The following is a 21,657-nucleotide window of genomic DNA, read 5'->3' as shown; positions in this document are numbered from 1 at the left end:
AGGGACTCAAAAATAATTCAAACAGCAACAAAAGAAGAGCAAACAATAGTACAATAAAAAGAACTCAAAAAGCAAGATGACTATGTTGAGTGAAAACCAACTATATGAATAATCTTATTAATTAACAACAGCATGGATATCATATTGTAAAACTAACATCAGTGCGGCAGGAAGCCAAAACCCAGCTGTATGCTTCTGAACTGAAACTCTCCTCAGATACAAAAAAACAAATAGGTTAAAAGTAAAGGATAGGAAAAGAGAAATCCCACATTCTAATGCTGGTTTTAGAAAAGTATGACTTAGTAAAATAGCAAAATCTGTAAGCCTTTTTATTATACAAAGAGTTCAGAAATGAATTATGAAAATATATATCATTTATGATAGCATCCAAGGACTGGTTCTAATGAAAGATATTTAAATCCTTTATTCAAAGATCTTAAAAACAGACAAGCATGGGTGAAATGGTATAAGAATATCAATTCCTAAATAACAAATACTTTAAAAAAAATCAATCTAAATCAAACACCACAATGTATTTGGAAATGCAAAAGGCCAAAATAATAAATATACAATTTTGGAAAAAGAATAACATTTTGGAAGACATGGTCTACCAGATTCAGGCTATCATAATCAAGACAGCTTAGTATAAGCACATGAAAAAGAAACAGAAACAAAGAGACTGCCTTTTTTTTTTTTTTTTTTTTTTTTTTTTTTTTTTTTTTTTTTTTTTTTGCTAATCAAAATAGGTAAATAGATTTAAGGATATTTTTCTTTTTATTAATTAATTTTCTTTATTCAATTTATACTTTGGTCACAGGCCCCTCTTTCCTTTCCTCCTCCCATTCCCACCTTTCCTCCTGCACCCCTTCTCCCATATTCCTCAGGATAGAGGAACCCCACCCCACACACACCAGCTCATCTATTCACATGAGGACTGAGTTCCTCTTCTTCCCCTGTGGCCTGGTAGGCCAGTCCATCAGTGGGAAGTGATCAGAAAGCAGGCAACATAGTCCAACTCAGAGATATCCTCCTACTCTCCTCACTAGTGGCCTCACATGAAGCCTGAGCTGCCCATTAGCTACATATATGGAGAGAACCTAGGTCCAGTCCATGCATGGTCCTGGGCTGGTGCTGCAAACAGCCAGTCTTAACCTAGGGAAAAGGTGCACTGATGTGGGAAAGGCTTCCAGAAGTGCGCTCACCTTACAGTGTGTGAAAGGTGTTGGGCTGAAGCACCAAAAACACAAAAACAAAATGCAAAAAGTCAATCATGAAGGCAAAAAAACTACCTTCTCAATAAACAGAACTCTGATATATTGATAAATACATGGGAAACATAAAATATGATTGGTGTGCTTCACATCACATATCAAGATGAATTCCAGGCAAAATGTCCTTGTATCTAGGTAAAAAGGGACTTTTTACAGACACAGAAAGCACTGTACAATAAGTAAGTAATGAAATATTGGTAACCAAAGCAAGAAATTAGCTATCAGAAGAATTAAAAAGAAAACCACTTGCTAAGACTACAAACTTACTACATACAGTAAAATCTGTGTGTGTGTGTATGTGTGTGTGTGTGTGTGTGTGTGTGTGTGTGTGTGTGTGTAGGGCCTTGTACCTGAACGTATAAAGAACTCCCCCCAAATCAACATATCAAATAAATGTAATAAAATAAGGAGCAGAAGCACTCTGAGGCAGGAGGTTAGCCATAAGATCAATAACAGCCTGGGGAACATAGTGAGTTCCAGATCAACCTAAGCTACATAGCGAGACCTTGTATGAAATAAATAAGCACATAAAAAAACAAATAAACAAAACTCCCAAGCAAATGCATACAAGTTCATCAGAGAAAGTGCCAAGAGCATATAAAGAATGAGTGTGTGACTTCGGAGACTCCCGTGCCACTGCCAGGGTGTGAACTGGTGAAGAACTGCTTGAAGACAGTCGCTGATATTCAGTTCAAGTTGAACTCTGATGTAGCCTAAGACCAAGAAAGTGTGAGGTGCATGCCCACAAGCAAAATGAATGTTCTCTGCAGCAATACTCACACCAACACCAAGCTAGAAGCAACTCGAATATCCATCAACACCAGATAAGTCATTGGGGTACAGTTATCCAGTGGCCCCTCAATGAAAATAGACACACTTTTGCTACATGCAGTAGCACAGGTAGATCTAGAAATGCAATGGTGGGAAAGGAAGATGAATTGTTGGGACACACATGCACTCCCAGCACACAAAAAGCAGAGACAGGAGAACTGAGTTCATACCATAGTGAGTGCAGGGCCACCCAGGGCTATAAGAGATCCTGTCTCTAAAAGCTAAACTAAATTTAAAAGAAAAAGGGGATGGGAGAAATGAAGATAGTGAGAAGAAAGGGAGGGGGCTAGATAAAAGAATAAATGCCTTTGTAAGATTCCATCTATATAACATTTTTTTTAATTGGCAAGATTCAAGTAGAATGTTTAGTAATACATTCTGGCCAAATGTTCATGAAAATCAGGATGGAGATTAGCTATGAAATGAAGAGACAGTAAATGGCAGGGAATAGAGAAAAGACTATGGCATACAAGAACAGTTTAAAAAAATCTTGTTCTAGAAATTAATTTCATGATTGCTCTTTTCGAGGTAAATCACTGGGCTGTAAACCCTTGCGTGCTTTAATGAATGTATATTAAGTTGTGCAGTAGGAATGTTAAGGAAGAGCCTGTTGAGCTGGTATATATGGTATCAAAACTGCTATGAGGCAGAGATCATGTGCAACCTTAAAATGAGCAGGCTGAATGTGCTATCAGGGAAAATGGGAGACAAGGAATGCACATCAAATATATAACTGTGTGGGAAATAAAGGAGATAAAAATGTAGGGTCATGAACACGATAAATTGGAAAAAAAACATTGAGAAACCAGATATCAGATTTAAATTAAAACATTATAAACAACTGCCTTGAATGTACCCAAAGAGCAAGGGGAAGCATAGACAAAGAACTAGAGAAAACAGGGAAAGTTAAAAAAGGAACAAAGAATAACTCTAGAACAGAAAAAAAAATCAATAACTGACATGACAAATCCATTGGAGGGCCCAAGAGTGGATGTGAGCAGACAGAAGAAAGCACCGGTGAACTGAAGAGCGGCGGAAATGACTAGCTCTACAGACCAAAGGGAAAGGTGAAGAATGACTGTCTGATCCAACAACTCTCCTTCCAAGTATAAACTTACGAGAATGAAAGGACATGGTAAGAGATGCACACTTACCAGCTCTAGCCTCCATTTTTCAGCATCACCAGTGGATGCAGTTTTGCCAGTTTCAGCATCTCCGTGAGAAAATGGTCTCCTTGCAGCTTCACCCACCCTAAAATCTTCTCCTGTCTTAATCCAAGAATTCTGCATGATTCCCTAAAACAAAATGCACTGTTAGATGCAGCTGGCATTCAACATTAACTAAAAATGCAGACTAAAAATGGAATCACAATTCCCACCCATGAGGAAAATATGCCCACGAAGCTGTAACTCAAGTTAACTGTAACTTGCATGCTCATGTACTAGGGCTTTTCTGGACAATGTGTATTCCAGGGTCAAGTGTCCACATGTGCAGGGAATAATCCAAATATTCAGAGAAGCTGGGATGCCTGTGTATTCAACATACTCCTCAGAAAACAGACACTCTAGAAACTGATAGCTTGCTCTCAGTCTTTCATTTTCCATATTCCATAGAGCCTAATAATCATAGTTGAAAACATGTTAGACATGTTTTATGTACTTCATATGATTTTCTAAGAGTCACAAGGATAAAGTGTAAGGATTTGCTCTAGCAATATGGCTACATTAGTCATTCTTTTTATGTAACAAGCAATACATAGATGTTCTCTGTTCTGGTTTCCTGATAATGCTTTCAAGACTCTGGTCACTTCCTGAGTGATAAAACCATATTTTTATAAAATAGTTGGTATCAGTTCACAGCTCCTGAAACAAGAGTACCTAAGGCCTACATAAACATAAGTGATGAGACCTTTTATTTAAATAACATGGCTTAAAGTCCTCCATGGCTTCAGGAAGGGCTGCGGGGTTTACCAGAAACCTTGTTAGAAGACTGGAACTCAGCCTCCCTGTTCTCTGGGAATGAAAGAAGGACTGAAGACTGACTTGCCAATGGTTTGTTTGGTCACTAGTAAATTATTTAATCACCCATATATATGTAAGGAGCCTCCTTGAAATCCCAAATGATGGGTGTTTGGACAATTTCTGGGTTGGTGAACACAGGGTTGTGGCAAGAGGGTGGCACACGTCAGGCTCCATGGAAACAAGGTCTTGTACTTAGGAACATCCTGGATCTCACACCCCATAGCTTTCAATCTCCTTGATCAGCTGGGTTTCTTATAAAATCCTTTAAGATACACCAGCAAGAACAGGAAAAGCATCTCACCAATTGTTATGAGCTGCATAACAACTGGCAAGTGTGAAGAAAGAAGCTGGGGAACCCCCAATTTGTAGACAAGTCAGAATTCTGGGCCACGTGAAGATCCATTACTTGTAGCTAGAGTCTAAAATAGGTCAACCTACTGGACCAAGCGTGTGGGCCTGATACCTATTCTGGGTGCTAGAATCAGAATAGAATCGAACTATTGGATGCCTAATTGTGGAAGAAAAAGAAATCCCAACACTGTGTATTGGAAGTCTTATAAACAGAGAAAACAAGTATTTTTCTCTATAATGTCCTAAACAATTATGCATCCTGTCTTTCCAAAAATATATTTTATTTTTCTTTGGTAAAAACAGTAGCATAAGCGGGTGTGTAGCTCAGTCAGAGTCCTTGCCTAAAACAAGGAAGGCCCTGGGCACCATCTTCAGCATCAGAAGAGGGGGAAAAAAAGAGAGAAAGAGAGCCCATGTGGCAATAATCAGAGGTGACATGGACCACACATGTGGAACTCAAAACGGAGTGTTGGGGGGTCAAAATAAAAGCTGAAATGTGTCACAAGCACACAGAACCAGTGACTATATTTGGAAGTAGAAACCCACATCACCACAGAAATAAAGGTAAGGTGGGCTATGGTTCTTTGTTTAAAATACTACTAAATACTGGCTCATAGTTGGTCAACGTCTATGAACCTATCATTAATTTATAATTGCTGCTTTCAACACTCAAGGAGACAAGCAACTTAAAGGTCTGGAAAATGTCTGTATGCAGGAAAGACTACAACAATACTTATATTAGGAAACAATATTCATAAAGAAGCGGAGGACTGCAAACACTGAAATGTATATGGCAGTGCCATACAGCGCTGTAATGTACTCAGCTATGTTCTAGAGCAGTGCCTGATTAGCTACTCCGCGTTCTCTTGCACCCTCAGTTTAATGCAAGCATGTGTAAAGCACCTGTGTTCAGACATGTATAAACCTACTATCATGCTAAAAAAAAACTGTGCTAGTAAGTTGGAACATAAAACTAAAACTGACCAAGCTTAGATTCAAGGAGGAAAGACATACACAAAAGCAGACATTAGGAGTGTAGAAGGTAAGTTCTGGGCTACAGGTGTATATGGAGAACCTAAGTTAGGTCAACTAGACTGACCATCTCAGCCCCCTTCTCATACCTTACTCCAGTTGCTGCAATAACTTCTTTAAAAGGCTCCAGACCAGAAACTGGATGGTTTGATAGTACCTTATCTTAGGACTCCTCCTGCTACATAGAAGCTTTGTGTTTTCTATGTTCTCTCTCTCCTCTCTCTCTTTCCCTCCTCCTAGCCTCCCTCCTTCCCTTCACTCCCTCCTTTTTTCTCTCCCTAATCAATCTCCCCTCTCTCTTCCACTCTCTCTCCTTCCATCTCACCTACCTATAAACCTATAATAAAATTTTCTCTAAAACTCACCCTCCGAGATGTGTGTATTTCGTTTCTCCAATTCACTAGAGAGCAACTTAAAAGCCACTAGGCTTTGGGTGGCTTCGGTGACAATTGAGTTTTCTAGGATCATAGGTCTCTGAGCCAAGAAAAGCTCAGTTGTTCTCAAAAGACATGGCAATACTCTTATCTTAGGATTAACCCAGAATAGAGGAGGGATGCTGAGAGCAATCAAAAATTCAAATTAGTTTTCTGTAAAAGTTTTGGTCCTAGTGTGTCTTCCAGAAAGAGGTAGCCTCCCAAGAAAACTCAGTGTGCAAGAACTCAGCACCTTCAGGAATGTTCATGGAAAGTTTGCCATCACTGTTCACAGAGGTAGAATAGAGGGTGGTGAGAAGAGGAAGCTAGAGAATCGAGAGGGGTCCCAGTCCAACAAGTTTGCATCCTACTCTCACAAGATCTGGTCATTTTCAGCTGCTTCTGAAGTCAATGGAGAATGAGGTACTAATTTCCTCTAGAGAAACTAGCTAAGTATTTTTAAATCCTTAAAATCATTGAAAATCTCTTATTACTGTCAGAAACACTAATAATGAAAATGACTCAGAAACGTTCTATTTAAAAAATCCTATCCTAAATCTTTGAATAAGTGCCAAAATCTCTAATAAGTAACACATTTTAATATTATTATACTTTTAACTACAGAGAATGCTTTCCTGGGAGGAAATTTCATGAGAATTACAAAATTATTTTAAAAGATGAATGACATATACTTTGAATAATTTTAGTTTTAAAAATACCATCACCATTCTTCTATAACATTTAGGCCATCAACTAGGCCAAAAGTTCAAAGTCTTGTTGGTTAGCCTGCAACTGCAGAGATAAAACTGAGAAACAGAAAATACCCTTCCTTCTCAACTGCTCAGCAATATGGTTTAGTTCAGTGTGAGCATCTCTTAACAATTTCACACCCAGGCAGCATCATAGGAGGTTAGGTACATGGGCTCAAGGAGTCGGCAGTCTCAGGTCCAGTCCTTGCCTTACTATTTTATAGCTCTGTGACAGTGTACCAGTTACCAAGGTTACTTGACTACTACCTATTTTAACTTTCTTTTCTGAAAAATACAAATAAGAACACTCGCCTTGTATGGCTATTGTGAAATAAATAATAGACTTGATACAGTGCCTGATACAAGCCCATGCTGTCACAGCAAATGGTAGCTATTACTACATAATTGTTCCAGTTATGTATGAAAGAGAACATTGGGAGAGTGAGAAATCTAAGTTCAGATTAACCAAAAGCATTGTTGAGACTTCATATTAATTTCAACACACTATGAAGTATGCATCAGTGAAAGACCTGTTTACCTATACAAGTAAAAAGCAGGGACAACCGTTCTGCAACACTGGATGCCACAGAAGACTAACAGAGCCAGCTGATATACCTACAACAATCATTTCAGGCCTCACATCACTTTTCATTTCATGTGAATGAGTAAGATCGGCAACAAATCCTCTTTGGAACCTTGACTATTCTGCAATTATGACTGTAGTTTTCTTCTGGCAAATACTCTTTGCTCAGACTGCATGCAGATGTGCTGTAACCATCACTTCCTTCCCCTCATACTACTCACTTCTCCTGGCTCTTACTCACTTGTCTGCTTGTGTTCCTCTCTCACTTCCTCTTCTCCCACTTCTTTGCCACTGTATAAATATTGAAGACTGAGAATAATTGACTCACTGCTGGATGATTATATATTTATAAGAAAAGCACAAGACTTTATTTTTTAAATGAGCTTATTTCCAATGACTTTTTATATGATGATACCTTTTCAATTTGACATTAAAATTATAAGCACTAAGATGAAATTTTTAACCACCATTATTAGCAATTATGTAAAGCTTCAAAGTAATTATATATTAAGAGGTAAGTAACTTGTCACAAATATAAATGCAAGCAAGGAAAACAAAATTGAACACTAATCATCAAACCAGTGATAAGTTCTCAAAGACACACATCAGATGTTTCTCAACAGCACATTCTCACACACATGCCTCAAGGATCCGAAAGGAAATGCTAGGTCAGGTATTTAAACACAATTTAAACATAATTCTAAGAAATAGTGACCATTTGATCCATTCTTCAAAGTTCGGGCCACTGATACTAGACTCGTGAGACAACTTGAAGCTCTTATTCCTACTATCTAACCAGACTAGAAAAATCTTGGGGGCCCTCGGGGAATGGAACCAGGAAGTCCCACTGTAGACCCTGATGAGGGTAAAGCTTCTCAAATCACCAATAAAGGAACTAACTACCCAGGAGGTTAAGCCATGTGAGGCTGATTGACTGCTTAGCAAATACCACGAGAAAGTAAAACAGACACAGAACGGGCCCTGATTCTCAGACCCACAGGCCTGTGCTCTTCCTACCATACAGTGCTGCTTATCCAACTTAGAGATCTTAGAGCTCAAGGGGACCTTAGAGAGAGGCGACATCTGGGTAGGGGTCTGAGCCTTTTCTAGATTTAGCACAGCTCCTCCTATAAACACATGCTGTGCGTGCTTGTGTTCTTTCCATATGGAAAAGGCATGAAAGTATGCTCAGAGAAGAATTTGGGGGGAGGGGGACAGGCTCCTGCTCTGTCCTGGGGGAGGGGGATCTCCAGGGACATGTTCTGTTACTTGCAGATCCACTCCACCACAGCTGATTCTGTCTTTGAGGTTATACGCAAATCTGAGCAAGGCACTCTCGCCAGACTTCAAGAAGAGATAGAGCAAGTGCGTTCAAACTGTGCCTCATGGGCCATATGAGTCTCAGAATAACTATGAATGTCATGTGGCCCAACACAAAATCATCAACCTACTTAAAATACTATGAGGGTTTTTGTTTGTGGTTTTGTTTTTTTTTCCTTTGTAACTCAACTTCACAGTTCTTGAGCATGAACTTGGTAGGTGACAATATTGCCATAAGGTTGAACACAGTTGAAATACTGGAAAAAAGGGTAGGAAGAAACATCAAAATAAAAGATTATGGTTATAAACATCACTCACAGATGCATCCAGAAATGTTTGCTCCCTCAGTGTCTCCTCCTGTCTTTGAAATTTCAGTTCTTCCTGGAGCCTTTCATTCTCAAGTACAACTACTTGCACTCTATTTTTCATTCCAGATAATTCATCCTATAAAAAGCCGAAATCAAAACATGTTAAAGTGTTTTTAAGCTTTTTTATAAGTTTTAATACTTATATTTATGGAATAGTATGGAATCCAACATGAAATAAAGTATGCAAGACTTGTTCTATCAAAATCCAGATGTACAACAATTATATTAAGGCAAGAAGGGAAACCCACCATTAGGCAACATTATCTAATATTTGGGTTACTTAATGGACAGTTGAAGGTCTGCTGATGCCCATATCACAAATGGGTTCTTTTTCTGGCAGTTTCTTTCTTCAAGGAATCAAAGCCCAGGGAAAAGTCTTATCTAAAATGGTTATCTAAAAGGTTTTTTTTTTTTTTTTAAATGAGGCAGACTGCTGAAAAGTAAATAAATTAATACCAATGTCAATAATGTGTGAAGATTAGATGGAGTGAAAGAAAGGCAAGGACATGAACTGGTAACCAGAAAAACTACGGATGAAGCAGACTGGTATAAAGTTTGAGCATTCTTATTTTATATACCTCAATGGCCTAGAATCATATTATATAAAGAATTAGGGAAGTCACAACCTGAAATAACTACTGAGTGGTACCTCACTTCCTGTAAAACAAAAATTTCAAATATGTAGATGTATAAATGATTAACCTAATATCTATTACTACTATAATCAAAAACCTGTTATATAATATGCTCTAGGTACAAAAAAAAAAAAAAAAAAAAAAAAAAACCAACCTGTAAATAAATATTATAATTGAAAAAAAATTTTTTTCAAAAGTCCAATTTTCAGTCTGGCATGTAATTAAACTTGGAAGATATCAACCCAATCTCTTTAATAAAAAGTTTTAACGATCTGAAAATCAAAACTCTTCTTAGACCCATGTAAGAAATGAAGTCACAGAGAAATCTGCTTCCCCCAACTCGGAGAAAACATGCTTAGAATTACAACACTGAAAAAGAAATCTACAAGAAAACTCCGCAGAAGCCACTACTTAGGGAGGAAAATCCAAATTATAATGGACTAATGGTTCAAAGCTCGGTGTAGATCAGTTTAAGATTTAAAAACGCTAAGGACACCTACCCCCACCCCCCAGAGTTTTAATTCCTTGGCTACCAAGTGCTCAAAGTAAAGAATAGAAGTAAATCCACTCATGCCATGAAGGACAAGGCAGCGCTTCTGAAATATTCCTAGGAGCCCGTGTTCTCTCTAACAAGGCCTGACTTGGCAAAACACTTTTGAGGACCATAGACCCTGGCTTTACTAACCCTAAATGGAGGGTGGAAAGATAAACACACAACTGAAGCCCCCTGACCCTCCCCTCCAGGGCACAGGCTCAGTGAAATGGGAAAGGGACTCCGAGGATTAGACAGTACCTTGTCTCCTCCCATGCCTTTCCATACAACGGGCTCCCTTGTAACAGTGGAGAAATTCAACCTACAGAACTTCTTTCAAGGATTCTCTAGGGAAACCTGAAGACAGCAGAGGAGACAATTCCAAAACCATGGAAGAAATTTTAGCCTGATATTTATAATAAAAGCAACCATGAAAACAGCTTACCTTCTAGTCATAAAAACAATTAGCCTCCAGGAAAGACCTGTCTAGTTAGACCTCTGTTGCTGTGATGAATACCACAAGCAACTTGGAGGAATAAAGGGTTTATTTAGCTTATGCGTCCTGATCACAATCCATCACTGAAGGAAGTCAGGGCAGGGACTCAAGGTGGAAACAGGAGCTACAGCAGAGCCACACAAGACTCACTTACTGAGTTGCTCTTTATGATTCACTTGGCTTGCTTTCTTATATCACACAGGACTACCTGTGCAGGGACAGCACTGCCCACAGTGGACTGAACCCTCCATAGCAATCATTAATAAGAAAATGCCCCACAGATATACTCACAGGTCAATTCGATGGGGCCAATTCCTCTACTGGGGTTCCCTTTTTCAATAGGTCTCTATTTTGTGTGAGTTGACAGAAACTAACCAGCACAGCTACATATCTTTGTTACTATCACATAGTACACCACGTACAGCATTCAACAAAACAATAGCAATGATGACTGCGGAATTCAACAATCAAAAATGGCACAAAGGACAGTAGCACATAATGGCAGTCATTTTCAGTGGATTGCAATAAACATAAAAATTAAGAAGTGAGAGCTTCTATTTAAGGTACGATTGACATATGTTGAAGCCCTAATGCACATCTTACCTTGCAGAACTTGACTTCTGCTTCTAAATGTTGAATGTATTGAGACTGGTCGTTAATGATGGGAACAAGGTTATGCACAGTAGGCATGCTATCGTCCTCGCATTCTGATGGTTGCTAAAGCAGAAAGGACAAATTAAGCAATTTGAGATTTAGCAGAGAAGTATTTGGTTACCATTTCTACATGCAATTTAGGGTTGGTGCGACATAATCAAAGACTAGACCACAGTGTACCAGTTCACAATGTACAAAAAATATTCGTTTCTCTATTCCATAAATTCTACAAGTGTAAGAATATAGATGTTATTTTTGAAAGAAAGTGAAACAGTTATTAAAAGCACATGACAAATGGAGTTTCTTTTTCAGAGCAGGGTACTATAACTGGCTTGAAAGAGGCCTCCTGTTTAACTACTTAGCAATGTAACTGCCCATTCAGGAATGCTGAGACATAAGGGACAGCTCTCTTCAAAACTCTGCCATGGAAGAGGAGTTCCAATTGAAACTGTACATCAGTTCACCAAGGAAGAGGCTTCAGACAAGTACTTGGAAGTCAAATGCACACCTGTGAAGCAAAATTCTATTTCAGAGGACACGTTGGAAAAGCTAGAGTTTGGAGTTTCAATTTGTTGTTGGTGCTGTTGGATGGATATTTTTTTAGGCCAAGGATTGTGTATTTGGGTTGTAATCCTAGTCTAGAGACAATTCAAAACTAATGTATTCTGGGACACAGATCTTCTAAGGTGAAACTCTAACGGCTCCAGTAGGGAGCCCAAGACGACACTTCAAAAAAATTTTTTATTGCTGTTGGTTTTTAAAGGAAAATGGAATCAGGAAAAGGGAAATGAGTCAACGATCCAGCCTGACAGGAAGGCTTTCAAAGAGAACATTCCTACTTCTCTCTCAGCTGATGTTTATGGCTTTGGCACAGTATTATTTCTGACTGAAGTGTTTTCTGTACTAAGAACTGGGCTGGGTATAAAAAAATAAACTTTGGACCAAGCCAAAATCATAGCATAGGCCTTGGGTCCAAAGACTTGCTAAAAGGACATTGTGCCCGCATCCTGGAATTTTTGCAATCACAAGGAAGATGATATATTTAGACTTCTTTAGAAACCCATAGAGTATGACATAAATATGAACACATCATAGTAGCAGTGGCTACCTCACAGTTCAAGTATGTGTAACAACTGAATTTAAAGCCTGCATGCTGCACTCTAGAAGCATGTGGCTTGCCTCATTCTTACTTTACGGAAATATGCTGCATTCACATATTCAATACATATAGCTATTGCTTATAATTTTACTGAAACATTTTATCACTCAGTGCATGTACTACCACTGGCCTTTGGTTTCTAGACTGCTCTGAAAAACACAAGGTGAATGAACTGCTTTCAAATCAATTACAGGAAGTTGCTAGAGCTACTGCATGTTCAAGTATGCGTATCAGCTTGGCAGACACAGTTGAGCCCTGGCACACGGTGCTTACTGACTCAGGCTAAGGAGGAAGAAGTTCTTTACCACACACAGAGTGGGTGCTTTACAAATGCTCAGGTCCATTTGTAGGAGCACATGTAAAAGAGTGGGACCTGCACTGTGTATTTCCATGTACTAACTATGAGGCATGCTAATTAGAAGTCATTTTCAGACTGTACCATTAAGTACACTCTCATAGCTGGTATGGTATGTTAGAAGCCAGTGGTTTTCTTGAGAGTAAAACCAAAGCATTGATGAGATAGAAAGAAGTTCTATTTTTCTTTAAGTTTAATATGTGGATATCCAAAGTATAACAAACTCTTCAAAGAACATACAAATTCAAAGAAAAGATGTGTAGTTGTAGTTTCTCACCAGTTATAACACTAAATAAAACAGGATTAACATTACATTTAGTAACTTCTACAAGTGATTAAATATAGACATGAACTTCTAAAAATTATAATTAAAAAGTATGCATTTGCATTGTCTATCACGTTTAAACATACCCAAAATACATTTATCAAACTGTTCCCTTGCCCACACTTTTGCAGAAAAAATAAAGAAACAAACAAACACAGAAACAAATCAACATGCACAAAATGACACAGGAAAATGAAGCAAAGCTAGAACGCGGATGCTTTTGTCAGGTTCCAAAGGATGACACTTACCGAAGGGGGCATCTTCCGCCTTTGTGGTGGAGACATCTCATTTTCCTTACTTGTTTGTTGGCGCAACAAAGCTTTGAGTTGATTGACTAAAGAGCAAAAGCAATGAATTTATTGACCTTGCTTGAGACTCCTAGGTTATGCACAGCTTAGGTTACAAATGTCCCCCAATGACTATGCATCAAACATTAATGAGAGAAAAAAGAAATCAGAAGAGGCAGGACTTAACAAAGAGGTGGAGATTTGATTATTAAAACAACTCATTAAATTAAACTATCCAATTATTAAATTGGGGACGTCTTCAAGTCACTGAGGAGAGTGGGATTGTGCCTCCTCTTCCTGTTTTTCCCTTCCTGCTATGAGGTAAGTAGGATTACCTATCTGCACGTACTGCCCTGCCACATGCCCAAAGAAGCAAGGGCCAGTCAACAATGGGCTGAAATGTGCAAAACCATAAGCAAAACAAACCAGTAACGTATGTTGGCAAACTCCTGCAATATCATCACTTGGGAGACACAGGCAGGAGGATGACCACAAGTTCAAGCGCACCTGCTCTACACAGAGAGTTCCTGGACATCCAGGGATTCATAGTGAGACCCTGTCTCAAAAAGAAAAGCATATTCTTTATAAGTTTGTTTATATCAGATGTTGTTATAGTGGTAGAGAGTAGACTAACATTTTATTACCAGCAATCCAACAAACATTGCTTAAACTTCTATCAGAAAACAAGAACTGCATTACTGGCTAGGGATACAAAGAAAAAAAAATAAACCTAAGAAACCCCAGAAGATAAAAGCTTCTGATATTAACAAAGAGCTATGTATAAGGATAAGGAGCACAATTGTGCTTGCTTCACATAGGTAGCAGCGGTGAACAGGAGGTCTGTGCACAGCAAAGAGTGGAAAGGTGTCACAAGTTTCCGTCACGAGGCTGCACGTGTAAAGGTATGGATGGACAGGCACAGGTTGCTAAGAAAAAAAATAGTTGCTTCCTAAGACAGAAGGTTCAGTTGAGGCTCATGATGTAAGATCACAGCATGGGAAAAACTAGCTGGAAAAGTGGGTTAGGAAATGCTGCTAAGTTAGGGAAATATTGCCATGCCATCCTCAGATTTTGGACTTTAGCCAATAGGATTTGGGAAGTCAAAAGAAGAAAAGCTAAGTGAAGGCATTATATTGCTCTTCTGTTACATGGCAAAAGAAACTTAAGAGTTAGAGTGGCCAAGTGCAAAAAGTCATCTCTACAGAGTTGGGAGAATACACTATGTGCTGCTCATGCTCTAACTGTCAGTCACACTCACCAGCATGGCTGTGCTGCAATTCGTGCCAGGCCACGCCTGGGTCCTCATTCTCTGCGTTGACGCCGGTGGAGGGATCCGGGGCATCGTCTTCCACGGGGCCATCAGCTTCTCTCAGGGCACATTTCAGTTGGTGAATACTTCTGTTGGCACGTTCTGCAACGAAAACCTGATGGACGTCAGGGCAAATAAAATGGTAGCAATCATGCGAATATTTGGCCAACAAGGCATAAAAAAAAAAAAAAAGATTATCAGTTTTAGGGGAACATTATGGGACAAAGCAGAATTCTAGTTCTAGCTAGCTAAGGGATATAACAGAGGAGCTAAGGAAGATGAAGTTCAGTTAGAAATTAGACTTGGGGATCTTTACAGTCCCTGTTCCCACCATTATGAACATTCAGTGTATGTGATATAAGCAGCAAGGAGGACTGAATGGCAGAGCTCCTCTTGTGCCCAGATAATCACCAGCTTGGGAAGGTTCTTTCCTTGCCATCTTTGCTTAAGGCTCACCTGTCCCACCTAGAGCTATGAGGTGAGTTGACAGAACCACTCAGGAGATGGGGTCACTCTAAGCTCTCATTTTCTCTGAAGACCTAACATCCTGCCCCCAGAAGAATCCAAGCTGCCTGACCTAGTTCTGATCAAGAGTTGGACAGCTGGGTGCTCAGGGTGGCAACCCCTACTGTGCAGTCCAGGCTGACCCCATCTCACACACAAGCTGGTCAGCTTCGAAACAACCAGAGCGAAAACTGGAACTAACCAGCACACAAGTGACATAAACTGTCTCTGATGGAATACTTTAAGATAGAAGGTTATGATAGCTATTCTCTAAAAATAGCCCCAGGGTCACATTGCACTTCCTCACAGGCCTAAATCTGCATTAACAGGATGCAGTGACAGTTATGTCTCCTCTTCAGAAGGGTCAGCAGGTTTTGCTTTCTCTCTGTCTGGAACCAATTATTCAAGAGCCGGCCTCCCTAATGGAAAGACCTAGAAAGAAGCCAGCAGGATGGGACAGACCCTGAAACTACAAAAGCTCCTCTACTTCCTATCCACCCAGCTGCTCAGCATAGCCTCCAAAAGATTCCAGAGGCCACTTAACTGTAATGGCATCAAAATGAAGCCGGGGAGAGAATGTTGTTAGCAAAGCGGTTGCTCTGCAAACATGACGGTCTGAATTCAGATCCCTCACACCTTTTAAAAAGCCGAAAGTGGCAGAGCACACATGTGACCCTGTCTCGGGTATGGGGGAGAACAGGTAGATTGAGGAGGCTCATTGGTCAGCCAGTTTAACTGGATCTATCAGTTTCAGCTTATATCTCAAAAAATATCTTATCTCAAAAGAAAAAGGAAGCAAGCAATCAAGGTAAGACATTCAAGGTCACCCTCTTGCCTCCATAAGCACACAGGCACAGCACATGAACACTACTAGCAAGTGCATACAAGACACACAAGCAGACTGATAACTATGAGCCATCTATGTAACCACATCTATGAACATATGTTCTTCATTTTCACCAATGTCATTAACTTTTAAGTTTAGAACCAAACATAATAACTATATTACTTAACAGGAAAAATAAAAAACTCCATGTTACAATATATGCAGTATGCTTACTTTACTTACAGAAACTCACCTTCTGCATGGATAACACTAAAAAGAACCAGCCTTTCTGGTCTGAGATGAATGATGAAATACTGTTGTGTTCACGGTGAATTTATCACCACTGGTTTTTCCCACAACGATCAGACTTTCCTCTAAACACAAACCTGGTGCTGACTGATAACTATGTCTGGCTCCTTCTTACTCACTCTGGGTTTAAGAAAGTCCAGATTAGATGCAGTCATGGTTTTAGCAATACAAGGAACAACGACAGTTTTCTAAAACTCAGTATTTTCTAAAAAGACTTGTCAATGGAAAAAGAAAATTGTAGAGGAATTTTAATTCAGAACATGGCTGCTCTGGCAAGAAATCAAAGACCTTCTAGGTCTGTGTGATCTGGCTGTAATACAAACCCACCTTTAATCCAGGAGTCAGAGGCAAGCAGATTTGAGTTCAAGGCCAGCCTGGTATAGAGCAAGTTTCAGGTAAAGAAAAGCTTAGGTCCAGGAAACAATGAAAATTTGTAGAAAGAAGCACCATTTTTGAAAGTGATGTTTAATTAAGTGGCAGAAAAAAAATGACATATCAGAGGAAGAGAGACACGAGAGAGATTTACAAGGAGGGGTAGAACCGGGTGTGGTGGCTCATGCCTGTAATCCCAGCACTCTGGAGATGAAGAAGAGAGGGTTTGAGAGAACAAACTAGACACAGGTGAAGACAGAATAAGCCAGCGAATGAAAAGGAGACAGAAGATTAAAGCAGATTGTTGGAATTAGTTTGAGGCCAAGCAGAACAATTTAAGTCTGAGAGAGAAAGCATATTGAATAAATCAGCTGGAAGAGGAGTTTGAGCCAGAACAGCTGAACCAGCCAGCCAGAAAAGAACAAGAAAGAACAAAAAAGGGTGAGCTTATTCAACATAAGTCTCAGAAGCTGAAAACGTTCTAGGCCTAGGTTAGAGTATAAGGAGGCTGGAAGCTTCCAGGACTAGGCCTAGGTTGGCAGATAGAGGCAGTAAGCCTCTGAGACAACAATTGAAACAGTCAAATAAAAGTTCCTTTTACAGAACATCAAAGTGTTCCATGATATGCAATGCAGTTCAGACATATAGATTTATGTCCTTAAATCTATAAGTAAAGCACCTGCCTTTACAGCACCCATTAGAAAGGAAGCGGAGGGTTTGACTAACATTAAAAGTCTCCTCCATGGAGCTATCAAATTACTTCACTTCTAAGACAAAGAATAATTATTTATTTATACCTACTCTTATTAAAAGCTAAGATGTTATATTAGGAAAAAATTCGCAGTGGGGGGGTTCCCATAGGTACAGTTCTTTCATAAGAGTACAATAATGGCAGGGTTTCTGCCTTAAATATTTTATTTATACATATATATATGTACGAACACATACACATGCACACAAACACAGATGCTTCGGATTTAACCCTGGGTTTAGAGGATGCTGGGCAAGGGCCCTATCACAGAGCACCATCTGCAGACTGTGAATCAACTTGCAACAACCCTTTAATCCTGTTTCTAATATTATTATTCAGTCTTTCAGAACCACACCAACATTACATGCTAAGTCGCATCAAAATATTACATGAAATTACAAAACACTGAGCTCGACAATTAACCTCCCTCTAAATATGAATTTTGGTTTGGTTGTTTTGTTTTTGCAACTACTCACTCAATTGTAAGGGTCTAGAAGGAATTCTTTCAAGAACTACATCCTAAAAGTAAGATCAAGGTAAGAGACTTTAAATCATTTTAGTGTAACATTTCAAAGCACACTAAGTGTTCTCAATTCCCAACAGCAGCATGCTTATGATATGACAAACTGACTTAATCCTGAGGGATAAACTAAGATGACTCAAGACAGATGAGATGCCATGACTCTTTAACTGGAGCCACTGCGACTGGACCTCCCATAAGCCACTACTCACCAGATGCAGCTCGCTGCTACTCACTTAAGGAAACCAGATTAGACCAAAGGTCCCTTTATCATTTCCTACCCCACTGCTCATGGTTACAGTTTTATCTAACCAAAGCAGAAAGAATATCCATTTCCTCTGTTCTCTGAGGACAGCTGCCTATTTCAGAATATATTCTGATTTCTTCTCTCCAGCATCAACTGCAGGCTGTATATAAACTTAATTATGAATATAAACACAAACAGAACCTCTGCATCTGACGGATCACATGAATATAAATGCAAGTGAACATTATTTCTGCAGTCCATTATCTAAGCATCAATCAGTACAATGAGCACCTAAAAGGTTTTGAATTGGAAGACTGAATTCAAAGTGCGTCTTACTCATTCTCAGTCCAATTTCTCTTCTCTCTACGTTTTAACTCCTGACTCACCACTGAGCCTCTTATCAACTTTTACTTTTTAAAAGAAAGTTTTAAGCTTTGACAATTATGTGCATGCATATGTTTTTTGCTCATTTTCAACATCTACTACTCTCCCTCACCCGTGTCCACTCTCTCTAGACTCCTCCTCCTCCTCCTCCAAAAGTCTTCTCCTATTCAGATGTGGTTCAATTTGTTGTTCTTTTATTAACCCCTGAGTTTAATTAGGATTGCCCTCATGAGGAGGGTGTGTTGCTTTTTAGGAACATGGCAACTTACCAGTAGCTACACCACTGAAAAAGAAGAACCAACCTCATTCCCCACCCCCAAACCCCCACCCCACCATAGAACTTGCCAAAAGCTCCTGAACTAAGGGTGGCATTAAAATGTTTTTGAACAAAGCATAAATATCCCTCAGTGTAAGACCAACAACTGCACTCATCCAATCAATTATTAATGTCTACATTTTCCATCTGCCTAGATGTGAAAGAAAAATGCCCCAGTGTCAGGGGTGGGGACTTATCCCACAAAGCACCCAGCTGTCTCAGAGAAAACATGCGATGACCATTTCCTAGCTTGAGATATGAGAGGCCCTGCAGTTCCTGACACAAGCTTATACCAGACAGATAGGCAGACAAAAGAAACCACAGGAAGACAAGAAAAACATATCTGTTCATACTTGCCTGGACCACAGCCCAGTTTAGAAGATGGCTGTCATGGTTTGCCAGGAAACCAACAGGTAGCAATATCATAAGGAAAATAGCCTCATCCACAGTTGGACAAAGCCAAGTGTGTAAGCAGCAAAGACAACAGTGAAAGTGATGAAAAGAACTTTACAGAAATGAAAAAGTGAACGAAACTATGCTCCTAACTCGAATAAGTAAAACCATGCTGGTGGATGGCACCGGTGTAATGACAACTTCAGCAACAATGTAATCTTCATAAGAAAGCAGGCCTGAAATGGATGGAACTAGAAGAGATCGCCCTGAGTAATATAACCCAGAAACACAAGGACAGGCATTGTATATACTCACTTATAAGCGGATATTAGTCTTATAATATAGGATAGCCATCTGCAGACCTAAAGAAGCTGAACAAGGAAGACCGTAGGGAGGATGCTTAAATCTCATTCAGAATGGCAAACAGGATAGACACCAGAAGCAGTGGAAAAGAGGAAACTGGGAGCTGATTTAGAGGGTCCTCTGAAATGATTCACCCAACAGGGGATTGAAGCAGATGCTGAGACTCACAACCAATCTTTGGGCAGAGTGCAGGCAGCCTTATGGAGGAAGAAAGGGGTGGGAATAAAGGGACACGGAGGGGACAGGAGCCCCACAAGGAGACAACAAAACTAAAAGATCTGAGCCCAGGGGTTCCTGCAGAGACTGATGCACCAACCGAGAACTATGCATGGAAAGGACCTAGACCCCCTGCTCAGATGTGACCAATTGTCAGCTCAGTCTCCAGGTGGATCTCTGAGTGAGGGGAGCAGAGGCTGCCTCTATCATGAACTCAGTTGACTGCTCTTCAATCACTCGCTCCTGATGATGCAGCCTACACAGGCCACGGAAGAAGATTATCCAGGCAGTCTTAACAACTCTGGGCAAATGGCAATAGTGGAGAACTCCCCCTTGCAGTGGACTAGGAGAAGGGGATGGGAAAAAGTGGGGGGAAGCGTGTGACTAGGGGGAGTTGAGGGAGGGGGCTTCAATCGGGATATATAAATGAATAAATTGTGAAGAAAAAATTAAAATTAAAAAAAAAAAAAAAAGAAAGCAGGCCTGGAAGATTATCAATGACAAATGTGTGGTGGCAAGCCTGAGACAGGTATGTCCATCCTGTGGCACGCATCTGGCACCTCCTTGGCATCAGCTGGGCAGACTAATGAACCTGGTCCTTTTACCAACACAGAATTAATTCCAGGTGGGCTGGCAGAAGACGCGGAATCAAATCCCAGACAACACAATCTGTATTCATAATTGCAATTACTCTTGCTTGAGTCTCTTGCAAAACCTTGCAATGGCTACCTCACTGGTTTTGAATACAGTGCCATTGGTGTCTCAGACCTGGTAACTTTGTCATAGGAGCTGGACTAGGCTTCTTTGCCACTTCCCTGGCTTCCTCTCATGAGATGCTATCAGCATTCCCTTCTGCCCCCAGTTGTGACAATCAACAATGTTAGTAGACATTACTAAATGTTTGCTTGCCGGACGAATTGTCCCTGCTTGAAAAGGATTGGTTGAACTCACTGAAGCAAGACAGCTCAATGAGCTGGTCCCAGTGTAAGTGTTACAGAGGCCACACCCACCACGCTATTATACAGCAACAGCAGCAGCCTTTTCTTGGGGGGGGGGGGGCGCCGCGCCGCATGCTCTTGGTATCAGTGCTGGCAGAGCAGGGTATAACCAAACACCACTGTCAATGTAGGACTCCTTAATATCTCTGTCCTAATAAACAGATCAAAAATCATACTTAGCTTACTGTATTGCAAAGTTAGAGCCTGATATAGCATCTATCCTAGGCTCACTCCTTCACACCTCTTTCCCACTGGACTTAATGAATGCCATCATGACCAGGTTGCTGGGATGTATGCAGAAGTGCACCTGAGGACACTTTCTTTACCTCTGCACTCATGTAAAAACTTTGCCATGAGCCGATAATGTCACTGAAGTACAAATCTTCAGAGATGCCAAGAGAGAATCTAATTTTTCTCATTATCCCAATAGTTTGTCATCTTCTTTTCAGGAACATAGCAAAGTACCTTTGTAATTTTATAGCACACTGGAAACACAGTTATGATTTCAGGGCTGACTACTATGAACACCCTTTCTGTCTGTTGTTAAATCTTGTATTTTACCTATATAACCTGTTAGCAGAGGAAAAAGAAAATCAGGATATTGTTTTCAACTACCCAGAGCAGCCTTAACTAGAAATCTCCCTGTCTCAGCCTCCTCAGCACTGGAATTACAGGCATATTTCACCACGCCTTGCTTACTGATTTTTTTTCTAGAAAAAGAAAGAAAGAAAGAAAGAAAGAAAGAAAGAAAGAAAGAAAGAAAGAAA

At 39.9% G+C, this 21,657-nt stretch overlaps 1 protein-coding gene across 3 annotated transcripts in view; it reads right to left on the bottom strand.

Annotated features, from left to right (window-relative positions):
* Positions 1–21,657, bottom strand: part of Sdccag8 (SHH signaling and ciliogenesis regulator SDCCAG8) — a 208,062-nt gene that overhangs the window by 181,423 nt on the left and 4,982 nt on the right. For 2 of the 3 annotated variants that reach the window (XM_055608693.1, XM_055608699.1), the window contains exons 2-6: positions 14,641–14,793; positions 13,344–13,429; positions 11,206–11,319; positions 8,890–9,015; positions 3,257–3,397 (exon numbers count right to left, since the gene is read on the bottom strand). In XM_055608693.1, coding sequence (XP_055464668.1) covers positions 3,257–3,397; positions 8,890–9,015; positions 11,206–11,319; positions 13,344–13,429; positions 14,641–14,793 — 620 coding nt within the window. Of the gene's footprint in view, positions 1–3,256; positions 3,398–8,889; positions 9,016–10,367; positions 10,418–11,205; positions 11,320–13,343; positions 13,430–14,640; positions 14,794–21,657 lie in introns of those variants that run through there. The other variant, XM_055608704.1, reaches the window with a different exon arrangement.

Source organism: Psammomys obesus, unplaced genomic scaffold, assembly GCF_907164565.1.
Source record: "Psammomys obesus unplaced genomic scaffold, mPsaObe1.curated_primary_1811, whole genome shotgun sequence".
Taxonomy (NCBI): domain Eukaryota; kingdom Metazoa; phylum Chordata; class Mammalia; order Rodentia; family Muridae; genus Psammomys; species Psammomys obesus.
The sequence above is the reverse complement of the archived record's forward strand: the minus strand, read 5'-3'. Positions and strand labels throughout refer to the sequence as shown.